This window comes from Pempheris klunzingeri, chromosome 18, assembly GCF_042242105.1.
Source record: "Pempheris klunzingeri isolate RE-2024b chromosome 18, fPemKlu1.hap1, whole genome shotgun sequence".
In the NCBI taxonomy this organism is placed as follows: domain Eukaryota; kingdom Metazoa; phylum Chordata; class Actinopteri; order Acropomatiformes; family Pempheridae; genus Pempheris; species Pempheris klunzingeri.
In genome coordinates this window covers 18,708,785-18,735,293 of record NC_092029.1, presented here as the reverse complement: position 1 = coordinate 18,735,293, position 26,509 = coordinate 18,708,785, and the positions used below count along the sequence as shown (strand labels likewise).

The following is a 26,509-nucleotide window of genomic DNA, read 5'->3' as shown; positions in this document are numbered from 1 at the left end:
GCAAAGTGAGTCATCAGCCAAGCAGCTTGCAGAGTGAACAAGTAGCAACACGGTAGACCAGGATAATAATATCAGAGAATAATTAATGACATAATTATCTCAAATGGCCAAGAGTGAGTGGATAATATCAGACTTTTAATAGTGCTCCATGTGTCAGTCTACAGTCTAAAAGGACAGTTTTCTGGTCCTGAGATCAACAGTGAGGGTAGAGTTAAGTGTCTGAGGAGCTGACTGGTTAATATCCCCGCCACTCAGTGAGGGAGGAATGTGCGAAGCGCCGCTCCCCTGCACTCATCTATCCCCGCCTTGAAAAACATAACACATATATATATATAAAACAAAAAGGAAAAAACCCTTCATTCAGAACAGCCAGAGAATGAGAGATGGGGCCAAGTGCATCCAAAATGAAATGCCACAAATAAAACATTGAGGAAACACTTGAAAAAACAGACGGATGGTTTGACCGTATTAAACGAACTTCAGAACAGACAAATGAAGCAGAGGAGGTGGAGGGAGGTCGGAGGGACACGACTTGTCTCTCATCCACACTGTTGAGTAGGAGCAGCAAGACAGGATGTCACACGAAACGGATGCCAGAATTAAAAGATGGAGCAATGATGGAGAGAGAGAGAGAGAGGTTGCTTTGGTTTTGCTCTGTTTTTTCGAGGGTTTTTTTTTTGTGTTAATACCAGGCAGGTCCAGGAAGCTGAATGGAATTAGTTGGGTTGATGTTGCTGTTGTTGCTTAGTTTTCCAGCTGTGGGAGGACGTATTATTATGGCTTTATTTTACATTTCTGTTAGAATGGAGAAAAAGAAGCAGCAGCAACAATGAAGGGCTGGTCAAAAAAAAAGCAGACAGAGAGCAGTAGAGAGAGAGAGAGAGCGAGAGAGAGAGAGGAGGAGATACAGATGAGTAGAGAAAGTAGCCAAGATGTCGATGAGGTTGAGCGACATGATTTTACATTAGAAATCATTTACGCGGTATCTAGTTTGCCTTCATAGGTTCGTGAAACATCGTGAAAGATGGTAACTGTGCAATAACATAGTTCCTTCATCAGAGTGATTTATACATCCCAATTAAAGGCAACAAATTCTTTTCAATTTGCTTTCAATGCTCTTTGATTTGTAGGTTGCCAGGACCTGATGATGATTTTTAGGATTATAAAAATCTGATTTGTCAAACTGATTTTTACTTTATAAAAGAAAAAAACAAAACATATTACTGTAAGTAAGTGTGAGCACATTTTCATTTTCATCTGGCATTTTCTATTCCATTTGTACTCTCTACATTCCAATAGAAGAGCGGATGCCACTGACATCTATTTTCATTATCGATTAATACACTTATTATCTTAAGTTAAGTTCACGGATTGTTCATTTACTTCATAAAATGTCAGGGAAAAAGTGAATTGCTTGGACCAACCAGTCCAAAACTTAAGGTTGGTCTGTTTACAATAATATACTATATAAAAAAACTGAAAAAAATAATTTAAGGAGCTGGAACCAGACAACATCTAACATTTAAATAATATCTTTTTATTTTAAGAAGGCATGAATATTCTCTAAGTGTCTTTATAGGCAGAAAGTTGAGTCCCAACATCTACGAGCTGGGTTACAGATTTTAGTTAAACAAACAATGATGCATCATCCTATTTGTGATATTTTATCCATGTCGCCCACGCCAAGAGAACGAGACAGAGAAACAGAGAAACAGAGTGAGTGAGGGAGGTAGACGAGTCTGTAGCAGCCGTATCATGGTGTGCTATTGTGCTATCCTACCTGATCCCCTTCAGGAATCTCCTGGATGGAAGGAGGAGGGGGGAGGAGGAGGAGGAGGAGGAGGAAGAGGAAGAGGAGGAGGACACGTTCACAGGACAGAGAGAAAACACGTCAACAGCTACAGTATGGACACAGCCGTGTAACACACACACATACATTTTGACACACACATGGTCATGGGTTTACGACGTAAAGCCATCTTGAAACAGTTTAAGACGAGAACTGGAGAGATGGAGGTCGGCTGAAAAGCACATCTGGTCAAAAAAAAAAAAAACATTACTGGGTGTCTGAGAAAATTATCAAGTTCAATTTAGGGCCGTCTCTGATGCCTGATGAAGACGAGTAATTAAGAAAACAGGCAAGAAACAACAACACTGTTGGAATAAAAGGCTTCATATGTAATAGAGTTAGACTTAAAGGTTTGGGGCAGTGCAGCTGATATTAAAGTGTTCAGTTCTGTATACCAGCTGGAAATTAAAAGTAATATTGAGCTGCGTGCTAACAGGAAGTGAACAACTGTGAAGGTGTATGAATGCGAGCAGGAAAATTAATTCCTGAATAAACTAAGGGTAAACGTAATGAACATTTTTACAGGATACTTTCTATACAGCAGAAACTCTCAATAGACTAAAGAACTGGGTCCTTTCATGTACTTCAACCCCAGTTTTGCTCAAATATGTAGTCTGTATTTTCAAATCCCAGTGTGTCCTGGTCCGCTGCAGTCATGAGTCTATTGCTCCTAAAATACCCTGAACTGATGCAGATTCTAAATCCATCTGAAGCAGGAAGGTTGAATATTTCCGAAACAGATTGAAATAGATTAGTTTGCTTTTGGTTAGCTTCATACCTTCACTGCATACCGACGGCAATGAGTAACTGGCTGTGAGCTAAACAAATAAAAGTGAATGGCGCTGATGAAAAACAAAATAGCATCTGTGAGTTATTGAGCCTGTGTGGGCGTCTGTGTGTGCGTGAGAGAGAGAGAGACTTTTTCCCCCATAATCCTCCAGTCTACAAAGGTCCTATGCCTCATTTCATTAGAGTTCATGCTTTTCAACACTTCTCAACACTTTTAGCCAACGCTAAATAAAGTGGGGGTGGGTACGGAGATTCAACTTTTATGGATAACGAGCATAAGTGTGTCAGTAGCACAGACTAGTAAAACTGTCAAGTACTGAAAGCTGGGAATAGGTCACATTGTTTCATATTCTTCAACAGGCTGTTCTGATTTTACTTGGGTCAAAGTGTGGTGCGTTCATACAAACATTTACAAAGTGCAGCTTTTGTTCGGCCTAATTTCCAGCTCTATTGATCGGTGATAGCGCCATGCTAGCTGAGGTTTATCACACGCTATGTTGTGGCACGGCAGGCTTCGCACCACGAGCATTTAACACCGACAAGTGGACAAACATCAGACAAAAGCACAGGCTGGTAACAACAGAGGCAACTGTGGAGAGAAAGCTGCAAGAAATACACACCCACAAACACTTATACACACCTTACAACAACTACAAGTGTAGTAGTTTGTAAGAGTACAGTAAAAAAAAAAAAAAGGGGGGGGGGGGGGCATTAAGCAAATTCCAAAAAACTCCACACACAAGCGAGAATGCCAGTATGGGATGCATCAATAACAGCATTGTGAAGGAGCAAACTAACAGCAGCAGAACACACTCAAATGACATCAATGAGACTGCGTTCAGTACGACAGCAGAGAAGCGTAAGAAGGATGTGAAAAGTAGTGCTACTGACCTGGATGACTCCCTCCATCATGCTCACCATCTTGTTGACGATGGCGATGACCTTGTGCGTCCTCTCGGACGGCGACATGTCAGGCCGGTAGGAAGGACACAGGACGTAGCGGCAGGCCATGTACAGGACGTAGGTGGGCGAGAGTTTGAAGTGAACTGTGGAGCTGTTGGTGTAGTTGATGATGGCGGACAGGAAGGTGTCTTCAGCTGGGTGGACGCACAAGAATGGGACAATCAGACCGAGTTTAGAGAAGGCACGCCAAATACAACAATGTCACTGGAATCTTAACCCAGAGATTTTTCAGTGGAAGCTGCTGATGGGTCACACTTTGTGCCAACAGAAAATATGTTTTACTTCAACGGAATTCAGAGGATATCAGCGTTTCTCCGACAGGCTTTTGTACAAATGGAAATGGCTACGAGACAATGAGATCAGATTAGATAATCTGATTGGATAATAAGATAATAAGGACATCAAAACTACACGTGGAAACAGGCTACCATGTCCAATATAAAGACTGCCTCTGCTACCTCAAAAAAGGAAAAGCATCAAACTTTAGGGGAGAAGACCTCACACTGAAAATGCCATGTTCATTAATAGGTGAGATTATTGTTTAGATCCTCATCTAGTTACTAAATTGACCAAAAACAGATGAGATAACACCTACCACCTCGTCTCAACTATATACTGTCACATGTACAATATTGCTATTGCTGCTGCTGCTAATTAGGGCTGAAACAATTAGCTGATTACTCCATAGTCAGCAATCATCAAATACGACAGAGTCATCGCATTTTTTTTTCAGGAAGAAGTGCCACATTTCTAGTCCGAGCTCCTTAAATGTGAGATTTGCTGCTTTTCTCTGTCTTGTATCATCGTAAAGTGAATATGTTCAGGGTTTTTGGACTGGTGGTCAACTAAAAGAAGACATTTGGAGACGTCAGCTTGAACTGTAGGAAACTGAGATTTACATTGTACAGGAAAGATGAATAATCAATTAAAGAGAAAATAATCAGCAGAGTAATCGATACTTAAAATCAGCATCAGCACCTCACTACACTCACTCACGTTAAACCAGACTCAGCTTGTGCCACAGTACAATGTAACATCATCTGGCAAGATGAAAAGCATTGGCCAATCGAATGTTCGCAAACCGACATTCCTGCAAGATTACTTTGTCACACGGACAGCAAACTTCCACTTTACTTGGTATTGTTACAGCAAAAAAACACACAAAGCTGTGATGGTTGTGTTCTAAAATGCTGTATAACTGTATCATAAACCCTTGTGCAGTGTTTTTGTGTCTAGTAAGCCTTCGCATGCATGGATTTGTCACTCCAACTGGCACTCCTGGATAAGATTTTGTCTCCACCAAAGCAGCCCCTTGTGTCCGCTGTGAAGTAATTCTACCACTGCTGCTGCCACAACAACTGCTCTCTTACTTTCACCACTCATATTACTGCTGATCTCACAAGTGCTAATAATAATAATAATAATAATAATAATAATGATGAGGCTTTCAGGAATAGTTCTGTGGAATCTGAATGAATTCATGTTGGGGATTTCTCACAGACAACCAGTGCAGTACTGAGCAATTCCTAAATAAATATGAAATGAGACTGCTTTGTACTTCATCATACCACAGATGACACTGACTGGAATTGATCCCCTTTTGAGCTGCACAGGCAGCTTGTATAAGACACTTTGGTGGTTTGTTGGTCACGGAACTTGGCTCCACATGTGTCGTGTGATACACCAATAAACCACTTTGAGCCAGACTGTGGTATTCTTTCGGTTTAGCTTCCTTGGTTAAGTTTTTGATGTCAAACCGGTTGCAGCTGCACTGCGAGAACTCTCCTCGTGAAAGCTTAAAGAGAGCAGTAAGTGTTAAGGTTTCAACAGTGCGTGTGCGTCATTGTCTTAAACGCACTTTCGGCCTCTCAGAGCATTTAGTCTCTCCCAGTGCATTGTGGGCACTGGACTCTCCACCACTCTGCGGCCAATCAAAACCCCTCCTTTGGCTGGTAAAACAGATGATCTCACACTATGCCAAATATATTCAGAGCACACACAGACACCCTGAGGCCCCCCGAGCACGACTCGAGTCAATAAACAGAAGTGTTAAAAAAGACAGAGCAAACAGCTCGAAGGGCTGAAAGCTGCGAAGAGGGTGTGGAAGAATTACACAGTTCAACCGGTTTGGTACATTTTAACCCTTCGGACCAACCTACTGGCTGCTACTGAGTTATACCCCCCCAGGATTTTCCTCCATCTAGTCAGACAGAAGTAGGAGATGACATTTTCTTTTTTTTTCATTGGCCATTTTACTGCCATCCGAGGAATATACAGCACAAACACAGCGAGGGTTAACGGACTGATCTGTGTCGAGGAGAGTGAGGGTGGTTATGTTGGACTACAGAGCAGCCAGCACAGACAGGATATCAATCCATGTAGTGTATTTTGACAGACGACGGCCCAGACACTAGACAACCTCGATCTGCTTCGGTGTGTTAGGTGGTTGGCAGGCGATTTGTCCCCTTGTTGAATACTGACACGGTCGGTGCATATTGCCCGTCATAGATTAAAGAGGTACAGTAGAGGCTATTTATAGCAGCAGTGTTAGTCCAACTAACATGAAGCCATTTCTGTCTTTACACTCATTTTCATGCCCTCTTCATCTTTCACGGTCTCTTATACGCTCTATTACTGTATGCAGTTACTTGGCATTTTCCTTAGTGATTCACATCAGCCTTAAAAGGACCCTTTCACTGCCACCAAGTATCAAAGTAAGCCGTGCTAGTGAGTGAGCATTTCCTGCTTTGACAAGTCAAATGTCTAAAAGGCTCTATTGGACTAGCAAAAGCAATCAGTTAATGCTGATGAAATGAATATGAAGTCCCTACTCTAGCTTCAGCAGTTTAGCTCCATAATAGCTCTTCAGTAAACAACGCTCAAATACCCCTTAGTAAAAAAAAAAAAAGGAGAACCCAATTCTGAGCGCTTAACTCATAATCTTTAAACACTGCCAAATTAACTGTGTTATCTTGATGGAATTACAGGAGACAAGGCTTTTAGGCTTGAAGATGATCCAGCTGATTTTCTGTCAAATGCAAGTGGCACGCACTGCAAAATGCTGAGAGGCTGGCAGAGGAGAGCTGCTGTTTTTCTTTGTGTCTGTTCATGGAGATCATATATCAATGCCACAAAGTTAATGCTATAGTGGCTGTCTGAGGTTATCGGGCCTTCCTGTACAGTACTGTATGATGGCATAATCCCATAAGTCTGCATTGAGGATGTTTACAGTCAACAGGGTGTGAAAGCTTCTGAATTTACCTACATTTCCCGTAATCTTACAATGACCATATATTTGCTATGAGGTATGAATTGCATACCAGTGTTTGAGTAGTTAGGTCAGTAGAATCAGTCCAGTGTATTGTAAAGACAACTAGGAGGGTTCAATAGTTTCCAGCTATTGACTGTTTCACTAACACAGTGAGGGGGATGGAGAGAGGCGGAAAGAGACACACTAATACTCACAGTTGTCTCTGAACTCGATGCCGGCTGGCAAAGTCAACTCTGGTCTGTCTGCTGAAATGTCCTGAGACCTGATCAGACAAAAGAACACCATGAGAGGGGGTGATAGCACTAAATACAGAGAGGCTGCTGAGGAGGAGGACGAGCCAGAGGCCCGCAGGGAGGATAAAGATGGAAGGCGAAGGAGAGGACAGGGAGAGAGAAAGAGGAGAAGGGGAGGGTCAGTCTGACCTGCTGTCCTGCTGCTCTCCTCTGATCATGGGTTTGACCATGCCTCTCTCCATCTCCAGCTTTCCTGAGCTCTGTTCACACAGAACACACAGTGTCAAGCAGCTTCCACAAAATCTAATTTCACTGTAATTGAATCCATTAAAGATGATCCAATATGAGAATGTACAGACATGCGGATAACGACTCCTGTATTATAAGGATTCAGCCGCACATTCATCCGTTCACATACAATGGAAGCAATGAAACGGTAAAACTACAACAATTAGAATATTTCTGTACGGGTTCTCTGAACTTCATGTGATCGAAGAAGTGGTCCCGTGTGGCTCTGTCTGCGAGCACTGACGTGGTGTCTCGTGTTTGCTGGCAGCACTTTTAAGAACTAATAGAAAGCAGCTAACGCAGCATGCAACAGATGCGGTTTTTCTGGTTCTGCAGTGGATCAAAATTTTGTATTTGTGCTATAAAATCACCCAAAACTTGTATAAAATAGTTTGTAAGATACATAGAAATGCTGTTAATGAACATTAAAGGATCTATTTTTACATATTGAGTTGATATTTACAGCAAATTTGGTGGTTAATTGCTTGTTTTAGTCATTTCTAAAATGAAATGTGCCAAACTTAGTCTGGTTCAAGATACCCAAATGTGTGGATGCCCTGCTTTATGTTTCATATAATTCGAATTGAATCTCTTTGAGTTTTTGACTGTTAATTGGACACATGGAGCATTTTGACAAGCATTTGTCCGAAATTTTGTACAGCAAAGACTTAACTGATTAATCAAGAAAGAGCAGATTGATGATTAATGAGCAGATTAATCAATATTGTAAATAATTCTAATTTTCAGCCCTACATATGTCTCCATACATCTTTGGTTAACACATAGGACAGATGTTTCTAAGCTCTCATAATTTTTCAGCATATTATTACAATTTTAAACAAGATACAAATACAGCAAAAATTCAAATGGTGTGTGTGTGTGTGTGTGTGTGTGTGTGTGTTACCTTGCTGGTAGGCAGAGCAGCTCCACTGTGAACGTCTCCGTGAAGGTCGAAGGTGGTTTCTGGTACACTGCTGCAGAAGAGACACAGACATGCAGCAGTTTAGATGAGAAACTGTGCTCTCCACAGCTGACTTTTCATTACTGCCGACGACAAGAGCTCAGACTTAATCCAGACACACACACACACACACACACACACACTTATCTAACTCATCGTCGGGAAAGAGAGCGCTAGATCAGAGCTGCGCTAAATGAATGACTCACTAATACATGCAGGCAGATAGTTTCCTTTATGCACATGCACACGCTTACATAACAGCCTAATTAGATATAGAGAAGCCATGCCAGGAGTACTGACAGCACTGTTCTCAGAAAAGCCTGTCTGCTGTGTGTGTGTGTGTGTCTGAGTGACGTTAATCGACTGTGACAGCAGTTGTGTTTCGAACATGGGCGTCTGCTTTTCGCGCCCCACATTACGGGAGAGCATCGATGTCAAATAAACACAGCACAACACTAAGAGAAACGCAAATGGGTGGCCTGTGTCACCGACAGGGGGGTGGTACACAGTAACCACCGCCAGCAAAACTAGATTATTAACATTCCAAGAACTGATATGTTTATTTATTTGTCTAACACTTTCCATCTTTTGAATTTCACTCTTTAACACAAATGCAGATAAAGTTCAGGTTATGTTTTCAGCCACTGAAAACAGACCTTCTTCCAAACCCTTTAATGTTAGTACATTTGCAGTGGATAGAAGTGAAAGGGAAGATTTTTTTTTTTTTTTTCCTTCTCTTCACCTCATTAAACTCCAACACAACAATTAGATAATTCCATATATACCAACTTGGTAGGACAGATTCTCCTAAACATAAGCACAGATTAAGAATGGAAAAGGCAAAAAGTGTCTTTCAGATGGCACAAGTCAATCTTTACATTTTTTTTTCCAATTTACTGGCATGAGGAAAAGCCTAATCTAGTTCAGCTAATGAAGGTAACTCTTTGCTGTGTGCTGTTTGCTAATGTAATAGTTTGCTTCTGTCAATCAAGTCCAACCAACACACTAACCAAACTCACCTGCAAATTCATACGATCGAGTGAGATACATCTCACCACGCCTACTGTGTTTATTGAGTATACTTTAGAATGTTTGGATGGCATCTCATGCATAATACCCATTAATGGGAAGCTAGTAATACAAAATCATAACAAATCCAGTGGCGGATTGCATTTCTCCCAGATTTCCAGTACTGACTAATGCAAAATGCTTGCAGAGAGGCGGGAGATTAAAGTTCTGAATGTTCGAACACTACAAGATCATCTGTTCGACTGCCAAATCCCAGTGCCAATCTCAGATCTTAAAAATCAGTCATCATGCCAAACTGTGGCTCTACTCGTTCCCGAAATCGTGACGCGTCTCCAGCTTCGACGGCATTGGCAAGCAGCCCAGAAAACCACATGGATCCACATCCACAACATCAGGTCTGGACTCCAGACACAAAAAAAAGACAGCTGGTGAATGTAATTCATTACATTACAGAGACTTTTACTGGGAATTGTACGATTACACTTTATGGATGTGTATGGTAGTAAGAAGCGGTTCCTCTCTGTCCTCTTTGACCTCTGTAAAGACAGACTGCTGGTCCAAATAATACATAATTGTACACTGAAACATGAGGTCAGTTTCTTATTCATGTAAAGAATCTATCGGAGGGCAGTGAAGCAAGCTGTAAAGTCAACACCGAGTTATCCTGACTTTAATTTTATGTAGCGGTTATGTTAGGAAGCTGCTTTTGTCACGGGATGAGCGGACATGTTCGCAAAATTAGCATCAATTTAGAGTCGTATTTCCAACCACCTGATCGATCTCTGTCCAATATTCACTCTAATTTAGCTCCGGTTTTGCTGCCCACCAAAATATCTGTCTTTAAATGCTCCACTAGGTCTGTCTCGCTTGTGGTGCTGAGCAGTTAAACTGTACCATGGATGTTTAGAGCTTTCTCAGTGAAATCAGCTGATGACAGCAATAAGTCGGAACCAAAACCATACAGATTCGGGACATAAGCCAAAACAAAGACTTGAGAGATGCTACAATGCTACACAGAGCTAAGGGGAACTAGGGGGAGGGGGGGAGAGAGGTCTGTAATTCACTGAGGATTCATCACTGCATACTGCCCTTTTAGTTGTTTTATCCATTAGTCATCTAAAAAAATATACATTAAGGAAGCATTAATGTTATGAGCTAACTATTTCAGGTGTTACGCTGTAAACCTCCCTCTGTTCCATCACTGATTTTCCTAACTCTCTCTACATATGGCCCAGTATGAAGTGATTAACTGAATATAATATAGTGACGATCTTTCCAAAAAGGTAAAACGTTTCCGATAAAAGTAAAAAACACAGAGAGGAGGTTTACGGGACGTGACCCCTGCTGGAGTTCAATCCTGCTCACTCCATTTGCTGATTACATCTTCCTCTGAGGTTCTAAGGTGCTAATCAACCCGATGGAGAACTTGGAATATAGACCTGTACCCAGTTACAGACCTACAGATCTACACATGTGATTTACTTCATGTCATTATTCATTTCTGATCTAAATTTTTTTTCCCTTTGAAATATTTGAATAAAAGGCTTATTCATTTCTGGTGCAGCGCTCTCTCACACACACACACACACACACACATCTTACACTCTGCCGTCAACTTTTAACAACTTTAAATGTGTTCAGTACTTTAGTCAACTTTAGAAAACACTTCAAAAAGTTATATGATAGACCTCAAAAGTACTTCACAAGACAAGCTCCATTAGAAAAACCAGAATTTGTTACTTCTAGTGCATTTAAAAGAACCAATTCACGGATAAGCACACACAAAGCAGTGAATTATGGTGTTGGTTACTAACCTCTCCCTCGCAGTGTTAGTCATCCATCGAGCCGTTAAAGGGCCATTCAATTCAAATTCAAAAGCTCTTTTTTCTTATCTTTCACTCATCCCTAGGCAGCTCACATACTCCCCTCTCTTATCTGGTTGCTCCCTCTTTCTGTCTCCCATTAGTGTGTGAGGCAACAGCGAGCAGGAGGCCACACCCAGCACCATGTTGATCAGATTAGAGGGCAGCCTGCCTGCCATAACCCTAGACCTCCGTTCTTCCTCTCCTCTCATTTCCTCACTCTCTCCATCTGTCCAACCCCAGATTTCCCTCCTCCCCCTTTTTCTTCCCTTCATCTCTCGCTCTGCCTGCCAACTCCAAACCTCATCCTCTCCTCATATACAATCACACCCTCTTCTATTTTCCTGCTCGCAAAACTTGAGAAAACAGTGTGCAGAAAAGGATGAGAGGGAGGAATCACGGGAAGTTTGAGGGGAGGAAAAGAAAGCAAACGAGAGAGGCGAATTGAAAGGACCAGGACGCGCACACACAAACACACACACACACACACACCCTCCTTCTCTCCCTCACCCAGACTTGTGTCGGCTCCTCATCATGGCGGCTGGTTCCCTCTTCCCTCCCTGGTCGAACATTGGGTCCACAAACTTAAACACATGTGCGGAACCAAACTGGAGGGTGGAGCCTGAACGCAGCACCGTCGTCTCTGTGACTCTCTGCCCGTCAACAAAGGTGTCGGCGTCTGGGCCATGTGGCGTCACCGTCACCATACCTTCACTGTGCATGAGGTTGCAGTGGTGGGGCAGGATCCCAGGACCTAGCAGCTAGAGACAAATGATGGATGGTATATCAGCGAGGTACCAACTGGCAACGTCTGCACTGTAATTTGATTGGTTCAGTATGTGTGTAGGTGGTCGGTCAACCACTGTCATGAGAAAAGCCAACCCAGAGAAATGAACCATAAGTTTCCAGAAATGTGTCTAAAAACGTCTCTTTTATGAAAACAGAAGGAGAAAAGGCGAGGAGAATTTAGATGTGAGTGTGACATTAAACAGCTGGGTGTTTTTCCGTGATAGTTACCTGAATGGCTCCGTCCTCTGTGCAGTCTGAGCCGACCTCAGTGATGCTGTGCTGAAGCCGGTACAGCTTTGGTTTGTCCCGTGAGTCAGACCCGTCTAGACACACACACAAACATTCCCATTTACCACTGGCTAGGATGGTCTTCGCATCAATTTTAGAGCCAATTCATTTCGTTTAGATACGGTGGTACACGAGTCCAACCTCAGACACACTCTCATATTGACTGTCCACACACAGCTGACAGGATAGGATCCATCCATCATTTCAATAGGAGAGTCAATACGACATGAAGTATACGGAGATGGACGCTGCTAATGTGGTACAAACTGTGGGTGGCTGGTGGGGCTGCAGAGCGATTACTTATTAGTAGTAAACAGGAGTTTAGTAAAAGCAAAGCAGCGTATTAGTTCACTAAAGAAAAAAGGGGGGGAAATTTGCTGCTCTGGGGAAAAAAAAACTGGGGAAAAATGAATGGGTATCAGAAAAACCTCAGAACCACCCTCTAAAAATAATGCAGAAAAAAAGAAATCAACAGAAGGTTGAATATAAACTTGACTACCAGGACAACTTGGCCTTTTACAGTATTGCTTGCAGTCCCCATAGGTTACTTACCAATTATATAAGCTTTAATCAACAGGACTGCGGGAATAACCAAAATATAACCAAACCTGGCGCTACAAATGCATATGAAGTTATAAAATGAATCCAAAAACTACTTTAGAATGTCTTTGACATTTTGGGAAATAAACCTATTGGCTTTCTTGCTGAGAGTTAAATGTTATAGCCTTTGGCTGGAGCTTGGCTAGCTGTTTCCACTCCAGTCCAGCTGCATAACTGGTTATGCAAAGCTAAGCTAACTGGCTGCAGCTTCATGTTTACTGTACAGACATGAGAAAGGTCTTCATCATCTCATCGGACCCTCAGTAAGACAGCGCGTTTATTTCAAAATGTCAAACTATTCCTTTAAATTGTCAGTATCACGTGAAGTGCAGGGACATTGAATTGACTCTCTATTCGTCTAACATTTCAATTTCCACAAACAACTGTTTATTGTGTGACCTATGCAGTAATCCTACTGTGGACTACAAGTGCAACGCAGACATTTAGCAGGGGGAAATGTGCCATTGCAACAAACACAGAAGAGGTGTGGTGGAGTTTTACCTTCGTGGTGCCGATAGGCGTAGTAGGCATAGTGATTCCCTCGCCCTAGGCAAACAGGCACGCAGGTGCAGAGGGAGAAGGACACATGCACAAGACCCCACACACACACACACGCACGCACGCAGGAGCGCACGCAAACACACCATGCCATAGGAAGGTGGGAAAGAAAACACACACACATAGCAGAGGGTGAAAATGCAGCAAGGAGGAAAATGCAGCATTACCTTGTTAACTCATTAATTGCATGGATGCATACAAACACACACACACACACTCATGTGGAACATTTCTGAGGGTCTTTCACTGTCTATTTCTGAAACACAGGGGACTAGCATACGCCTATAATAGAATACATTACACCTCAAAGACCTGCAATCATTTAAACCCTTTCTCCAAGTTAGTAGGTTGAAGTGCAGGTTACCATAGCTGCATGGTGCCACCAACCACAAGATAATAACTGTCACTAATACTCCTAATTGACTATTTATGCATATCAGGACATGTTGAATTGTATTTTTGTGCTTTTGTTACATCTCTTGGCACCTTGGATTTTATGTAAAACTAGACATTTGCATTTGTAATTCAAATGTAAGAGATGTGAGGGCGAGCAGATCATTCCCTTCCTTTTAAAGCCTCAGACTGATCATTTTTCATTCTAACTAATTTGGTTATCAAGGTTAACAGTACAGGAACGAACACACAAAAACTTGTACTTCTATACTTGTGAGGACTAGCATTTACATGAAACATTCCCCGGGCCCTTCCCCTAACCTTAACCATCACAACTAATTGCCTAACCCCAGTCCTTACCCTGAACGTAATTCTAATCTGAACGTTAAAACCAAGTCTGACACCTTAAAACAGGTCTGTCAGACAGTGAGGAGCAGCCAAAATGTCCTCACTTCCCAAAAATGGTCTTATTCCCAAGGTCTAAAACTGAGATCGGTTCTCACAAAAATAGCTGCACAAGTTCACATACACATTCCCGCACAAGCACGCACAGACCAAGCACTCGTCGTTTAGGAGAGCCATCAAATAATTTTTCCATCTTGGCTCTTTTCCCAAGACAGTGACCCATCAACCTGACAGTGGATGAAGTAGATGTGTTAGTATATTCCTGGACCAGACCCACTGGTTTCCCCAATACCATTTCAACACTACAGTTCAGACTAGTTTGGTGCTGAGAAGTGTTTGGGTTACCATCAGGCCAGATGAGTAAATGTCATGAGGCATAGGACAGACAAAGGGGAAGCTAAAGAGAGAGGGGATCAGTAGCAAGAAACAAGCTGTTAGGGCAGGAAAATGTCACAGTTAGCAAGACTCTGTGAGGGGTTTGTTTCCCAAAATGCTCCGATAGGTTTGGGTGTTTTTCAGTGTCACATGTGTGTCTCCATGTGGGGAGTTTTTTTTTTTACAGCATTCCAGGGGTGTAGTTGCAGCAACTTACCTTTTGCTGTACTCAAAGTTCCTCAACCTGCCAAATCTACTTCTAAGTCAGACATTGTATATACACATATATATGTACATATAATTCCTCCATTTCCCACAATGCCTTCTACTTTCAGTCAGTGGACATATAACAATAATTAGCTTTGTTGGTAACTTGTTCACCTCGTAATGTGTACATATGTCGACAGATGTACCTCCAGGATTCGTAGTCTGTGTTAAACTGCGCTATTACATTTCCAATTTCTGTGCATAATCTGTTCCAGAGATATTTTTGTGCAACACAGTCAGTAGTAGTCTACACTGGATCACCTTCATTCCATCATTTGTCTTTAATGTTAAGGAAATGCCAAATATTTGCCTTATCTTCCACTCCCGAAGTCCATTCTTTGACGTTAGCTGATACCTGGCTGAATGGGAATTAGTGTAACTGATACTAATAGCGCTGAAGTTTAAAGATGCTGCTATAAATAAGTCTCATTACAGAAAAGCTTGCTGGTAGATGTGCTACTTATGTAGCTTATAATACTGTAATAACGTGTTCGGGAAGCTTCAAGGATTCAGAACGGCCTTTGGGTTCTTGAATGGAAGTCATCCGAGGTAGAACACCCTATAATCCATCTCCACTATAGGTTTCAGTAACTCTTTACCTCTTGTAGTGGCTTTTGTATACTGGGGAAATCCTGTGCTGGTAGGGATCAGAAACCACAAAACATCTGGGATCCATACTGTGGCCACATGCAACTCACTCACCTTAGCAGAGAGAAGGAAACCAGCCTCACCTTTGAGTAACCCTAAATGTTATTTACTGCAGCTGCATGGCTGCCTGCTGACCACTATAAGTCAGAGCAGTAGCGCTCATCAGAACAGTTGCCACTACTGTTACAAGTCCAAGTGATGGATACCAGAACTTCACAGACAGAGGAGCAGGCATCATGGTGTTGTGTGTTTATGAGCCTGTGTGCGGTCGTTCTACCTGGGCTCAGCTCCACCAGGTAAGGCAGTTTCTCAGGTGGCAGGGAGCTGCTGCTGTCCTTCCCTCGCAGGCCCTTGTCATCGCCTTTCCTTCCCTTCCTCCCTTGGTAGTCTGGGGGCCTCTTCTTCAGCTGGAACACTAGCGCTCCTGACGCACAACACAGTAAAATGTTTTACATGGAAATGTTGGATCAGTAGCGTTCGTCTAGTTAATGATAGCTTAGAGTAGATCAGCTGATTCTTGAAACACTGATGTACTCGTCTTCCAATTGGACCAAAAAAAAAAAAAGGAGGAGGAGGTGAAGATCGACAGACAGAGCTGTAATGATGGTAAAGCAGCAGGAGGGGGCGGTAGCAACCAAAAAAACACAAGAGCAGAGTATAAGACAGAGACGAGATAAATGTATTGTGATGGACTGACGGACATGTTTCTGTGTGCCTTACCTCTGTCAGCAGGCCAGTCCCTGAAGATCTGCAGTGGACACTCTGAATCGTCCAGAATCACCTCCTTCCCCGACTTATCATCTTGCTACAAAGAAAACAAGACAAAAAGCAAAGCGCCGTGTGAGCAACTAAACATACAAAGGCCCTCCAGTGACAGGACCAGAGCTTACAGAGATTTGCAGATATACTTTGAGGTCCTAAGACACTTTTATTATTGTCACAGATGGCACAAGATCACAAATCTTCCTGAACTGGACTAATAGATGTTTCTTATGTCCACGGGCTCCTGTGTCTACATTCAGTAAGGTTTCTGGGAGATGATATGATTAAAAGATAAAAATTCTTAGCTAAAGATTTATTTCATGCGTACTGATTCGCTAAAAAGAAAAGAAAAAAACTCATGATGACGCATTAACTGGTATTTTGTGAACAAACAATAGCGCTCTCCCACAGGTTTACTTTTCATAATGAAATTTTGATGTTCTCAGGCTTCATAAATGTTGCAGTTTTGTTGAATTTCTTTGCAGAATATCACATCTGCCTCACATCTCCTCGTCCTATTCAGCCTCAGCTCAGTTAACACTCTCTCCCCCAGGAAAATAAACACACTAGCTAACATGCTACTCGCTAGTACACTAATGCTTATTTCACATGCTCACTAACCTAATGGACTTTCCCTGTGCTTCGGTCTCATCAGCAAATTGCAACTGACTATCAACGGTGTGCCTGTGTGTGTGTGTGTGTGTGTGTGTGTGTGTGTGTGTGTTTGGTAACTGAAGGAGCAGTAGTTATCTCATATGATTAGCCATAGCCATCACAGTCCATCTGAGAGGATCGATATGGTATATGGTAAAGGCTGTGGGGAGGTCCAGGGATGTGGGGGTGGAGGTGGGTGCAGGGGGTAGGGGGTTGGGGGCGGGTGACCAAGTTCACCGTCATGGCAACATGCACGCACACACACACACACGCGCACTGACATAGAGCATCTGCTACTACTATAGCACTCAGTCTGAAAGCAATTGAATTGCATTCCTCGCGCGTTTGTTCTTATGCACGTGACCATGACCTTGGCTGTCCTCAGCACAGCCCCTCAGAAGGATGCTGGAGGTGTTTATTGATGAGATAGGGGAGATAGAGGTTGTGTGGAGAACTAGGAGGACACAGATGTTAGGTGACAATGGCCAGCACTATTGTCACAAATAAATTCACTCTGAATGTAGTGTGCTCAATTATGATAAATAAGGTGTGGAGATCAAATATGTGAGTGTGCGCAATGCAACTCCTCGTCTTTTTTAAAATGGTATCAACAGCAGCTGGAGGGACATGCAAGTCACAAAACTAGCATGTTCCTCAAAAGTGGAAGTTGTACCAAAACTGAGGGTGAAGTAGCTTTAGTAAGATGAGCGCTGTTACCCGGGCGATGCAGTACTCTCTGGGGTTCTCCTTCTCCAGTCCGTACTTCTCTAGCGCCTCCACCACAGCAAAGTCAGCCGTGTCTCTAGTGGAGAGCAGGATGGTCTTGTAAGGGATGTTGGGCTTCAGGCTGTCGGCGTATATCCGCAAAGTGCCCCCTGCAGAACAGTACAACACACACATTTTATTAGCCATTGCACCGTGCTCAGAAATAAAAAGCAAGGTCATTATCTGAGCAAAGAAAGACATTTGAATTTTTGAACCAAATGCTATAATAATGTAGCCCGCTCTCATCTGGAGGCGCGCGTAGCCGTGTGGCTGTGATGATGTGTCAAATGATCACCTTCGCAAATCTTCAGCAAAGCAAACAGGATTTTCAGAAGCATTACGTAAAGTGAGCTTGGTTAAAATAGCACTGTTTGTTGGGAGAACGTCACTGTCTCACCACAAGCCGTCCCATCCCACCAGTTGTGTGTGTGTGTGTGTGTGTGTGTGTGTGTGTGTGTGTGTGTGTCTACCATATGTGGTCAGCGGTTAAAGCTGTTTTTAGAGTCACTTCACTCGTCCATCTGTCTGGCAGAGTGATTAGATAATGCCCGAGTCATACACTGAACAGCCAGCGTGTTTGTGTCATTCAATCAGTCATTCAACGCGTACATACGTCTGTGTGTGTAAACATGTCAGCATGACACTTTGTCCCAACATATGGCTGTTTCTGGACCAGCTGATGTGAACGCGAGCCATGGTGATGTACAGCGAGACTACATTTGACTGTTTTATTAAAAAAAAAAGAGAAAATGGGAATATCTATTTTTCATGAAATACTCGGACACTTCCTTTGCTATTTTGTACAAGCATCACTGGCAGTAATTACAGCGTGCAGAACACCTCTGCCAGCTGTTTCCTCCAGCCCTCCTTGCAGATTTCACAAGCTCTGTCACACTGGATAAGGAGCTGCAGTGAACTGTGACTTTCAGGTCACCTTGCAGATTTTCTCCGGGGTTCACGGCAGATCTGCTTCAAGTCACACGGGGGACATTCAGACTCCAACGCCGACCGAGCTTCGCCCCTGGCGGCGTGATTTGCGTTGTTGTCGTCGTGCAAAGATTCACCTTTCTGAGCGTCATGTTCGCAGGTTTATATTTGGCTCCGGTTATTGTTCCGTCGATCCTGATCAGTCTCCCAGCACCTTCTGAGAGCACGATGCAATCAGTGCTGCGCTACATGGTAGAATGCTACCCGGATTTTCCAGATTTAGCCCTTTGCCATTAATAATAATAATAATAATAAGAGTCAGTTGCCATTTTACTCACTCGACCCAACATTGTGCAGATGCGAGCGACATATCTATCCCACCAACGTCATTTTACAGTTAATCCAATTAATGTAAATAGGTAATGCAGTTAACTGCATAGGAAGAGGACATCCCCATTGTTATTCCCGCCTACGTGAGTCTGACTGATCTACTGATCTACTCAACAACACCAGATATATTTGTCTACCTGCTCAAATCTGAGTTGTGCACCACGTCACAGGTTGGAACCAGACTAGTCCATCAAGTCTGCTAGAAGCATTTTTGCCACCTCTGCCAAAATAATGTTGCCTCATGTTGCTCAAGAGCTCTTTACTAAGCTCTATATGGTCTGGCATATGTCTTTCACTCCACTCTTCAGATAGGATTGTTGCGTAGGCGGTTGTCCTTATAACAAGGTCTCTAATCTCTGCAGAGATGCTCTGAATATGTTCATTACACTTCGGTGAATCACATTGTAACGCTGGGAATGTTTCTTCATACCCTTATCTGGAGCTATGCCTCAACACTATCTCAGGTTTTACATGCTGAAGTCACTGGCTCGGTTTTTTTCTCCGACTCCCACTGTGAACTATGAGACATAAGGACTATACATGACTGTGCCAGGAGGTTTAAGTACCTGAGTCTGGCCTCCCATCGCTGCTCATGAACTCCTGCATGCGCTTCTCCAGTTTCTGCTGGCGCCTCCTCTTCATCACCACCTCCGGGTTGGAGATTGTCCTGGTGAAGCTGGTCTCCGGCATGTCCTTGTAAACCTCCGCCGCGAGACGACTGTTTTCTCTAAACCAGAGGAGAAAAAGACAGTGATTTAAACAGTCGCCTTTCTGTTCCTCCATCTGATTCTTTCCTCGTCTGGAGCCTTCTGTGCTTTTCTTGGCATTAAAAAAACAAGATCCTCTCCAAGGACTGAGAGGATGTAAGGGCAGGACAGTAAGATGGATGACTGTGTGTGTGTGTGGGGGGGTGTATTACCCGTCCTCCCGGCTGAGCGCCTGCTCGTCTCCGTCGGGGATCCGGGCGAACTCCTTTTCCCGCTTCTTTTCTTTCTTCTTCTCCTTCTTGGACAAAGTTCTCTTGAAGTTCTGGATCACTCCATCCTTCTCTTTCTCCGGCCCATTACTCTGACTCTTCTGGTAGAGAGGGGAAGAAGAGTGAATGGGGCCCTTTAAGAGACTATGAGGAGAGGCTTGCTACAGTTTGTAATGACGCACTCTTCTCTGAATGAAGAAATAAACGAGCAAATAAACATACTGAAGGAGGAGTTACGTCAAGTCAAGTGTGATGAAGGGCTGTAATTTAGTTTTAAACCTTATTTATTTACTTCTACTTCAGTTAGTGAGGTCCTACATTTAAAAGAACACTTTTTGACAGACAACAGATCAAATTAAGGACAAAATATAAACAAAATGTGTCTTATCAAAATATAGCTTGTCAACGTGGTGGTTAAACTGGGGCAAAAACAAACCCCTTACATTAATCAACACACATCTAAATGACCACATTGCATTCTAGTCTTCTACAATGGATTTCTCATGTATCCAGACATATGTTGCCAGTAGCTGCAGGTGCTTCCTGATGGGTGAATGAATGAATCTGCTCACTAGTAAACCGACTGATTCACAGTCTAACAGGTTAACGGGCAATCGCGGACAGAGCAGCTGACCTTAGGCAGGATGTCGTTCTCATTCTTCAGGACAAAGCGTCCTTCTCTATCATCTTTGTTCCAGTTCAGCTGAACAACAAGAGGCTTCTCGTCCAGGTCCAGCTGACGCTCTTCTAACACACACACACACACAAATTATTATTGGGAAAACATTGGTAAAAAAAAATAGTCAAGATCATTTTGGCTCGCTTGTGGAAGTTTTTTGGCCGGCGTTTGGGACTCACCGCCACTGACATGGACCTCGTACAGGGAGTATTTTGGCGAGGAGAGCATCCTCATGTCTGGTCTGAACTTCTCAGCTAGCGTCTCAATGACGTCCTGCGTTGTCGCCGTGCTGGACACTCTGATGCACTTGGTGGCAAAGTTACCGGCGACCCGGTCCTGGAAGTAGAACCGCATCACTCCGTGGAACTCCAAGTCCTGTTGAAGAGACAGAGAGTTCATAATCTGTTTACTGTTAGATACAAACTGTTAACTGGAGGTGGGTGGTGATTGTTCATTTACTAAGAATGAGTCTGGCATTATACAAGACAGTTTATTTATTTCGAGCCAAATGTTTCGTTTTGCTTTACATCACAAGAAAGTGAACGCAGCGTTAACTGTAACCGGAGGAGAGCGGCACACAGGTGGAATGTGTCAGCAGGTTGTTCCATCGTTCACTGGCCTGGCTGTCACACCACAAAACCAAATATTTCCAAAACAATCTTAAAGAGTTTTTAAAGAGAACTCTGTATATTATATTCAATATTTAATTGATACACTTCCAATTAACTACCTCTACTTGCAAATTCATTGCTTACATGTTGACATTTACCTCTGCACAGACTATACTAGAGAACAAGAATATCTTCACACATACACACCCACCCAGTCCTGATATAATCACATGTAACACGGTGCTGATGCAGCAACTTTAGCTCGCAGTCCTGTGTGTGCATGTATGCATTTCTTAAGGGTCAGCAGTGAAACTGGCCTCATATTTCATTTTAAGTGCTATTAAAAGAACTTAGCAGACCTTAGATCCCTGTGGGGGCTGGTAGACATTAGAAGGTGGTTTTTCCTTTTCTTCAAATATCAAAAATCAGCAAAAACAATATCAGTAACAGGACAGAAAGCATCACCAAAACCTATAGATGAAAAACTTGCTATGAAATTTAACATAGATAGCTGTAAAATCCCATAAACAAAGTGAGCGCAGCAAGCAGACATAGCAGGCGTATTGTAAGGATTGTGTTCAGTTCCATCCATTGAGGGGATTTTTAAGTAAGAAGGTTTTTCCTAAACAAAATAGCGGATGTGCCCTTTCCCCTTGAAGTTTTCCAAGGTTTTATTTCATAAAAGCTTATTCTTGTTCATGATGTTAGAGGAGGATGTTGTGCCTTCAAACCTGTCAGTGGCAAAAACCCTGACAGTGGTTCTTCTACATCTTTTTTTTCTTGCGAGGATGCCAAGAAGGGAATTTGGAATTTGAATTTGAAAGAGCAGCCTTGATAGCTTTAAAGAAGGGTAGACAACTGGCCAAACGACTTTCTAAGGTGACAGATGAAGTGTGTGTGTAACCTTCAGCTATGGCTGAGGAGTGTGAGCAGGGTGATTTAAGGAAAAGTTTTAAACTGGATTTAAATAGACTAAACCTACGCTGCTAAAGTCTGTTTGTGGCCTCCCTCTCACATACATTCACACAGTTAAGAGAAGACGGTGAGAGGATGTGAAGACCAACTGATTCATAAATGGGGAGGGGGAGACTGTTGATACAGATGCTTTCTTCTCTCTATTTTACATGAAAGGCCAAACATTCTTTCCTCCCCATCTTTCTCACTCATCACCTCACCCCTTTATCTCCCCCTTCCCATGTTTGATAGAGACACAGTCAGGCAGAGTGGAAACACTGAGCATAGTTTCGATAGGAAAGGGTGGAGTCGGGAATGTGTGTGTGTTGTGATTTACTGCTGGAATGTGGGTCATTGAGGGCTGCCGTAGTCAGGCTTGCGTAACCATTGGTAACTGTTACTGTGGAGACACTAGTCCAACTTGGGTTCAGACAAAGCCCTGCTAAGAGCCAGCAGTGGATAATTAACACACAGCCCAGTACAACCACAGTCCCCTTTTGGCTACTGGGAATGGACAAGTACAAGCACATGTAGTTCAAGCCCAGTGCCACCAGTCCTGCTCCCCCAAACCTTTAGGACAGTGCATGCCTCCATGTTATGGTCATACCCACACCTCCAGTCCAGTCTCACACACATATTTACAGACCATGGCCCACTGCTACCCTTCCAGAAAACGGTCCAGTCCAGCTTTCCTACATTTCAGGGCCATGGTCCTGTGCTAAACCACCATATCCTCAAGGTTATGGCCCCATTCAACATCCCCATAACTCCAAACCACGCTTCAGTTCTATAAACCCAGAACTTTGTGACAATTCTCCAGTTCCACCAAAAACACAAATAAATTCCCTGGAGCTCAAATCAAGCACAATATCCATATTCCCCCGTACTTCTAGGACATACAACACTCCTACAAGTCCCTTTCTCCAAGCCACCATCAAGTCGTGTACCTCCTTACTTCAAGGCCACAGTCCAATGATAAACCTCCATGTCCTCACACCTACAAACCCAGTCCAGTCCACTTCTAACTAAAATGCAAAAAGTGGTCTATGCTGGACCTCTGACGTAAAAAGTGAGATGATAATAACGATATATTTCTCATAAGATGGAGTAACTACAATTTGATGCATAATTTAACTGTAGCCAATGTAAAAAGTCAATAAACAGGTAGGTGAAAGAATATACACATCAACATATTATTTAGTAGTAAATATGTTTAATGTTTTGTCTGTTTACAACATCCATTTGACTAAAGCATGAAAGCCTTTAACCAGGTTTGATTGTAATTAAGGTTTACCTTGTCACAGAACTGTATCCTTCTTCAACATGTACACAAGACTTGCAAACTCTGTTAATTATTTACTTGTGTGGCCTTCTGATGTTCTACACTCTGAGAAGCTTAGAAGAGGTTTGATTTACTCAGAGTAGCTAGTCTATGCCACTATGATAATGTCATCCGACAAGGCTGCATGGGTGAATCATGAAAAGGGTTTTGTATTTCTGATGTAGTAAGGTTAGTTGAGAACTCCATGAGAACTCCAGAGCACTATGGGGGGGGCGAGTTCTACAGAGACAAATCATGACAACAAATGCAACAATCCACTGAACACACAGTACATATGGTACTGGGGCTGGTGTATTTTTGTGAGCTTCATGTCACAAAAGAAAAATAGTGAAAAACCTTCATTTCTCACGACAAAACGTTATAAGAATAGGAACAAAGGACCAACTCATTTAGACTTAGGACACGAGCCTGACCTCAAACATCATTTTTAGCTGCTTGTATATTTTAAGCTTATTTGAGCGCCTCAGCTAAATGCTCAAAACTGCAAAATGTAAAATGTGAGTGTAAAACAAGAACGAACTGTTCAGTTTATCCTTTCTGCAGCTTTCATTCTAATAATCCCTAACAGCTTTTTTATTTTGCAAACAGCACACAGCCTAGCAGGAAACGCTAATGCAGCAGTATGTCGCCCAACAACCTCCTGGATAAGACCCACTACATGCCGTCTGTCAAACACACAGCCACATATATTTCTAGTCAAGTCAAAGGCACAGAGGTATCAACGGAAGATTCAGGGAGGTCTGATTTCTCGGACTGCTTCCGTCTCCTGGGAATGTGTTACATAGTGGGTCAACAAGTAGTGTATATGCAGACTCTGCTAAGTGTTCAATACTGCAATGGCCTGTTGATAAAAGCTGTTTTTGTGTCTGGTTGTTTTGGCGTACAGTGATCTGTAGTAGTTGGAACAGGTTGTGTCCAGGGTGTGATGGGTCTGAAGTGATGTTTCCTGCCCGTTTCCTGACTCCTGGATGTGTAGAAGTCCCTGGATGGAGGGCAGGTTGGCACAGATGATTTTCTCGGCAGCCCTGACAGTCTGTTGTAGTCTGTTCCTGGCCTGCTGGGTGGCCGATCCAAATCAGACAGTGATGGGAGTACAGAGAACAGACTTGGATGACTGCGGAGCAGAACTGGATCAGCAGCTCCTGAGGCAGGTTGAACTTCCTGAGCTGGCGAAGAAAGTGCATCCACTGCTGGGCCTTTTTGAGGACGGAGTCTATGTTCGGCGACCACTTCAGGTCCTGAAGAGCTGACTCACATCCTCCTCGCAGATCCTGGTGATCCTGGGGTCAGTTGGGGAGGGTGGGGTGGTGGCAGGGGGTGTACGTGGATTTGTCAAAGCTTCAGTATAACTCATCACTAACTAAAGGAGGCAACCCCACCCCCCCCCCACACTGTGGAGAACCACCAACTGGCTGACGACCTGCATGTCTTTCAGGCCTCACCACACTGATGCCGGGTCGTTGGCTGAGAACTGCAGAAAACGGTTTCTCAGCATTTCAGTATAGCACCTCTTTGCTACTCTGATCTCCTTTGTCAGTGAGTTCCTGGCCTGGTTGTACAGGATCCTGTCCCCACTTCCGTAGACCTCCTCCTTGGCCTGATGGAGCTGCCTGAGTTTTCCAGTAGACTAGGGTTTGTTGTTATCGTATGTGCAGAATGTTTTCGTCGGCACATACATCCTGACAAAAACTGATGGATGTCAGTGTGAGTGAAACCGTCCAGATCTATAGAATCAATCAATCAATCAATATACTTTATTAATCCCCAAGGGGAAATTCCATTTTACAGTGGGGGGGAAAGTGGGGAGGAAAACAGGAGGAGAGAGAGAGGGGAGGAGAAAAAATATGCAACACCAGACTGTACTCATGTGGAGTGCAGTGTGGGACCGGTGAAAAAAAAACCTCAGCACAAATTTTAGCACATCACATGACAATAACAACATTGGAACAGGGGAGGGGAAAAGGGGGAGTGGAGGTATCCAGCACCGTAGGAGGCAGGCCGCAGTCTCCAGCCCCGGTAGGCGAGCCATTGGACCACACCCCTCGTGCTGGAGGGGTGGGAGCTGGCGAAGGCGTTGGATTTAGGGCAGCAGTAAGTCCTGATGTGTTGCTCATCAGTTCCCAAAAACCCGCCTCAGTTCTTTCGTGGTCGTCGGCGATAACATGGCGGTTGCCATGGAGACGTCCCTGGTCTGGTTCCAGACAAGCCAACAAACACCAGGTGGATAGGGGTGCAGAAGATGAACCATACAATGACCAGAGAGTCCCCAAGCTGGACGGGGCATAGAGCAATAGGCGCCCTTTACTGTGGTGTAACAGTGGAGCAAACAGTCAAGAGCGTTTGTATCCCTGGTGGGACACTTGATATGCTGTCTGAATTTTGGTAGTTCGTGGCTGAGATGTGCTCTGTTGAAGTCCCTCAGAATAATGAGCAGGGAGTCAGGATGTTTGTGCTCCGTGTTTGTTATCTGGTCAGCCAGGTGTTGTAGGGCCTTGCTAACAGAGGCCCGAGGGGGGGGGGCAGCGAACAGAATAAACAAACTCCCGCAGAGAATGAAACAGTTTCCAGTGAATCAAGAGGGTTTCTAAATCAGGGCTGCATGATCTCTTCAAAACTGTGAAGAACGCAGTACAGAGGCTGCCACCCTCGGCGCCATGTTGGTATATTAGACAAGTACCGTTACTGTTGGTCGTATCAGTGAAGGAATTCACAAATACACACACAGAAGGGGGGGTGGGGCAAAGATATGCAAGTGATACCTGTGACTAAACGTGAGACAGGACTATTTATCACTCACACACACACACACAGACAGAAAGTAGGGCAACATGGTAGATAGCCGTTATCAGTTGAAGAAAACCTGATAGCGAAGTGCTCATTA

General features: G+C 43.4%; 1 protein-coding gene across 10 annotated transcripts in view; it reads right to left on the bottom strand.

Annotated features, from left to right (window-relative positions):
* Positions 1-26,509, bottom strand: part of afdna (afadin, adherens junction formation factor a) — a 94,175-nt gene that overhangs the window by 43,588 nt on the left and 24,078 nt on the right. For 3 of the 10 annotated variants that reach the window (XM_070848787.1, XM_070848794.1, XM_070848796.1), the window contains exons 2-16: positions 20,901-21,096; positions 20,677-20,789; positions 19,986-20,143; positions 19,633-19,793; positions 17,702-17,859; positions 16,289-16,373; positions 15,846-15,992; positions 13,424-13,468; positions 12,263-12,357; positions 11,756-12,006; positions 8,298-8,367; positions 7,295-7,365; positions 7,067-7,134; positions 3,530-3,735; positions 1,781-1,801 (exon numbers count right to left, since the gene is read on the bottom strand). In XM_070848787.1, the coding sequence (XP_070704888.1) occupies positions 1,781-1,801; positions 3,530-3,735; positions 7,067-7,134; positions 7,295-7,365; positions 8,298-8,367; positions 11,756-12,006; positions 12,263-12,357; positions 13,424-13,468; positions 15,846-15,992; positions 16,289-16,373; positions 17,702-17,859; positions 19,633-19,793; positions 19,986-20,143; positions 20,677-20,789; positions 20,901-21,096 (1,845 nt within the window). The remainder of the gene's footprint in view (positions 1-1,780; positions 1,802-3,529; positions 3,736-7,066; positions 7,135-7,294; positions 7,366-8,297; positions 8,368-11,755; positions 12,007-12,262; positions 12,358-13,423; positions 13,469-15,845; positions 15,993-16,288; positions 16,374-17,701; positions 17,860-19,632; positions 19,794-19,985; positions 20,144-20,676; positions 20,790-20,900; positions 21,097-26,509) is intronic. The other 7 variants (XM_070848792.1, XM_070848797.1, XM_070848790.1 and 4 more) reach the window with 6 other exon arrangements.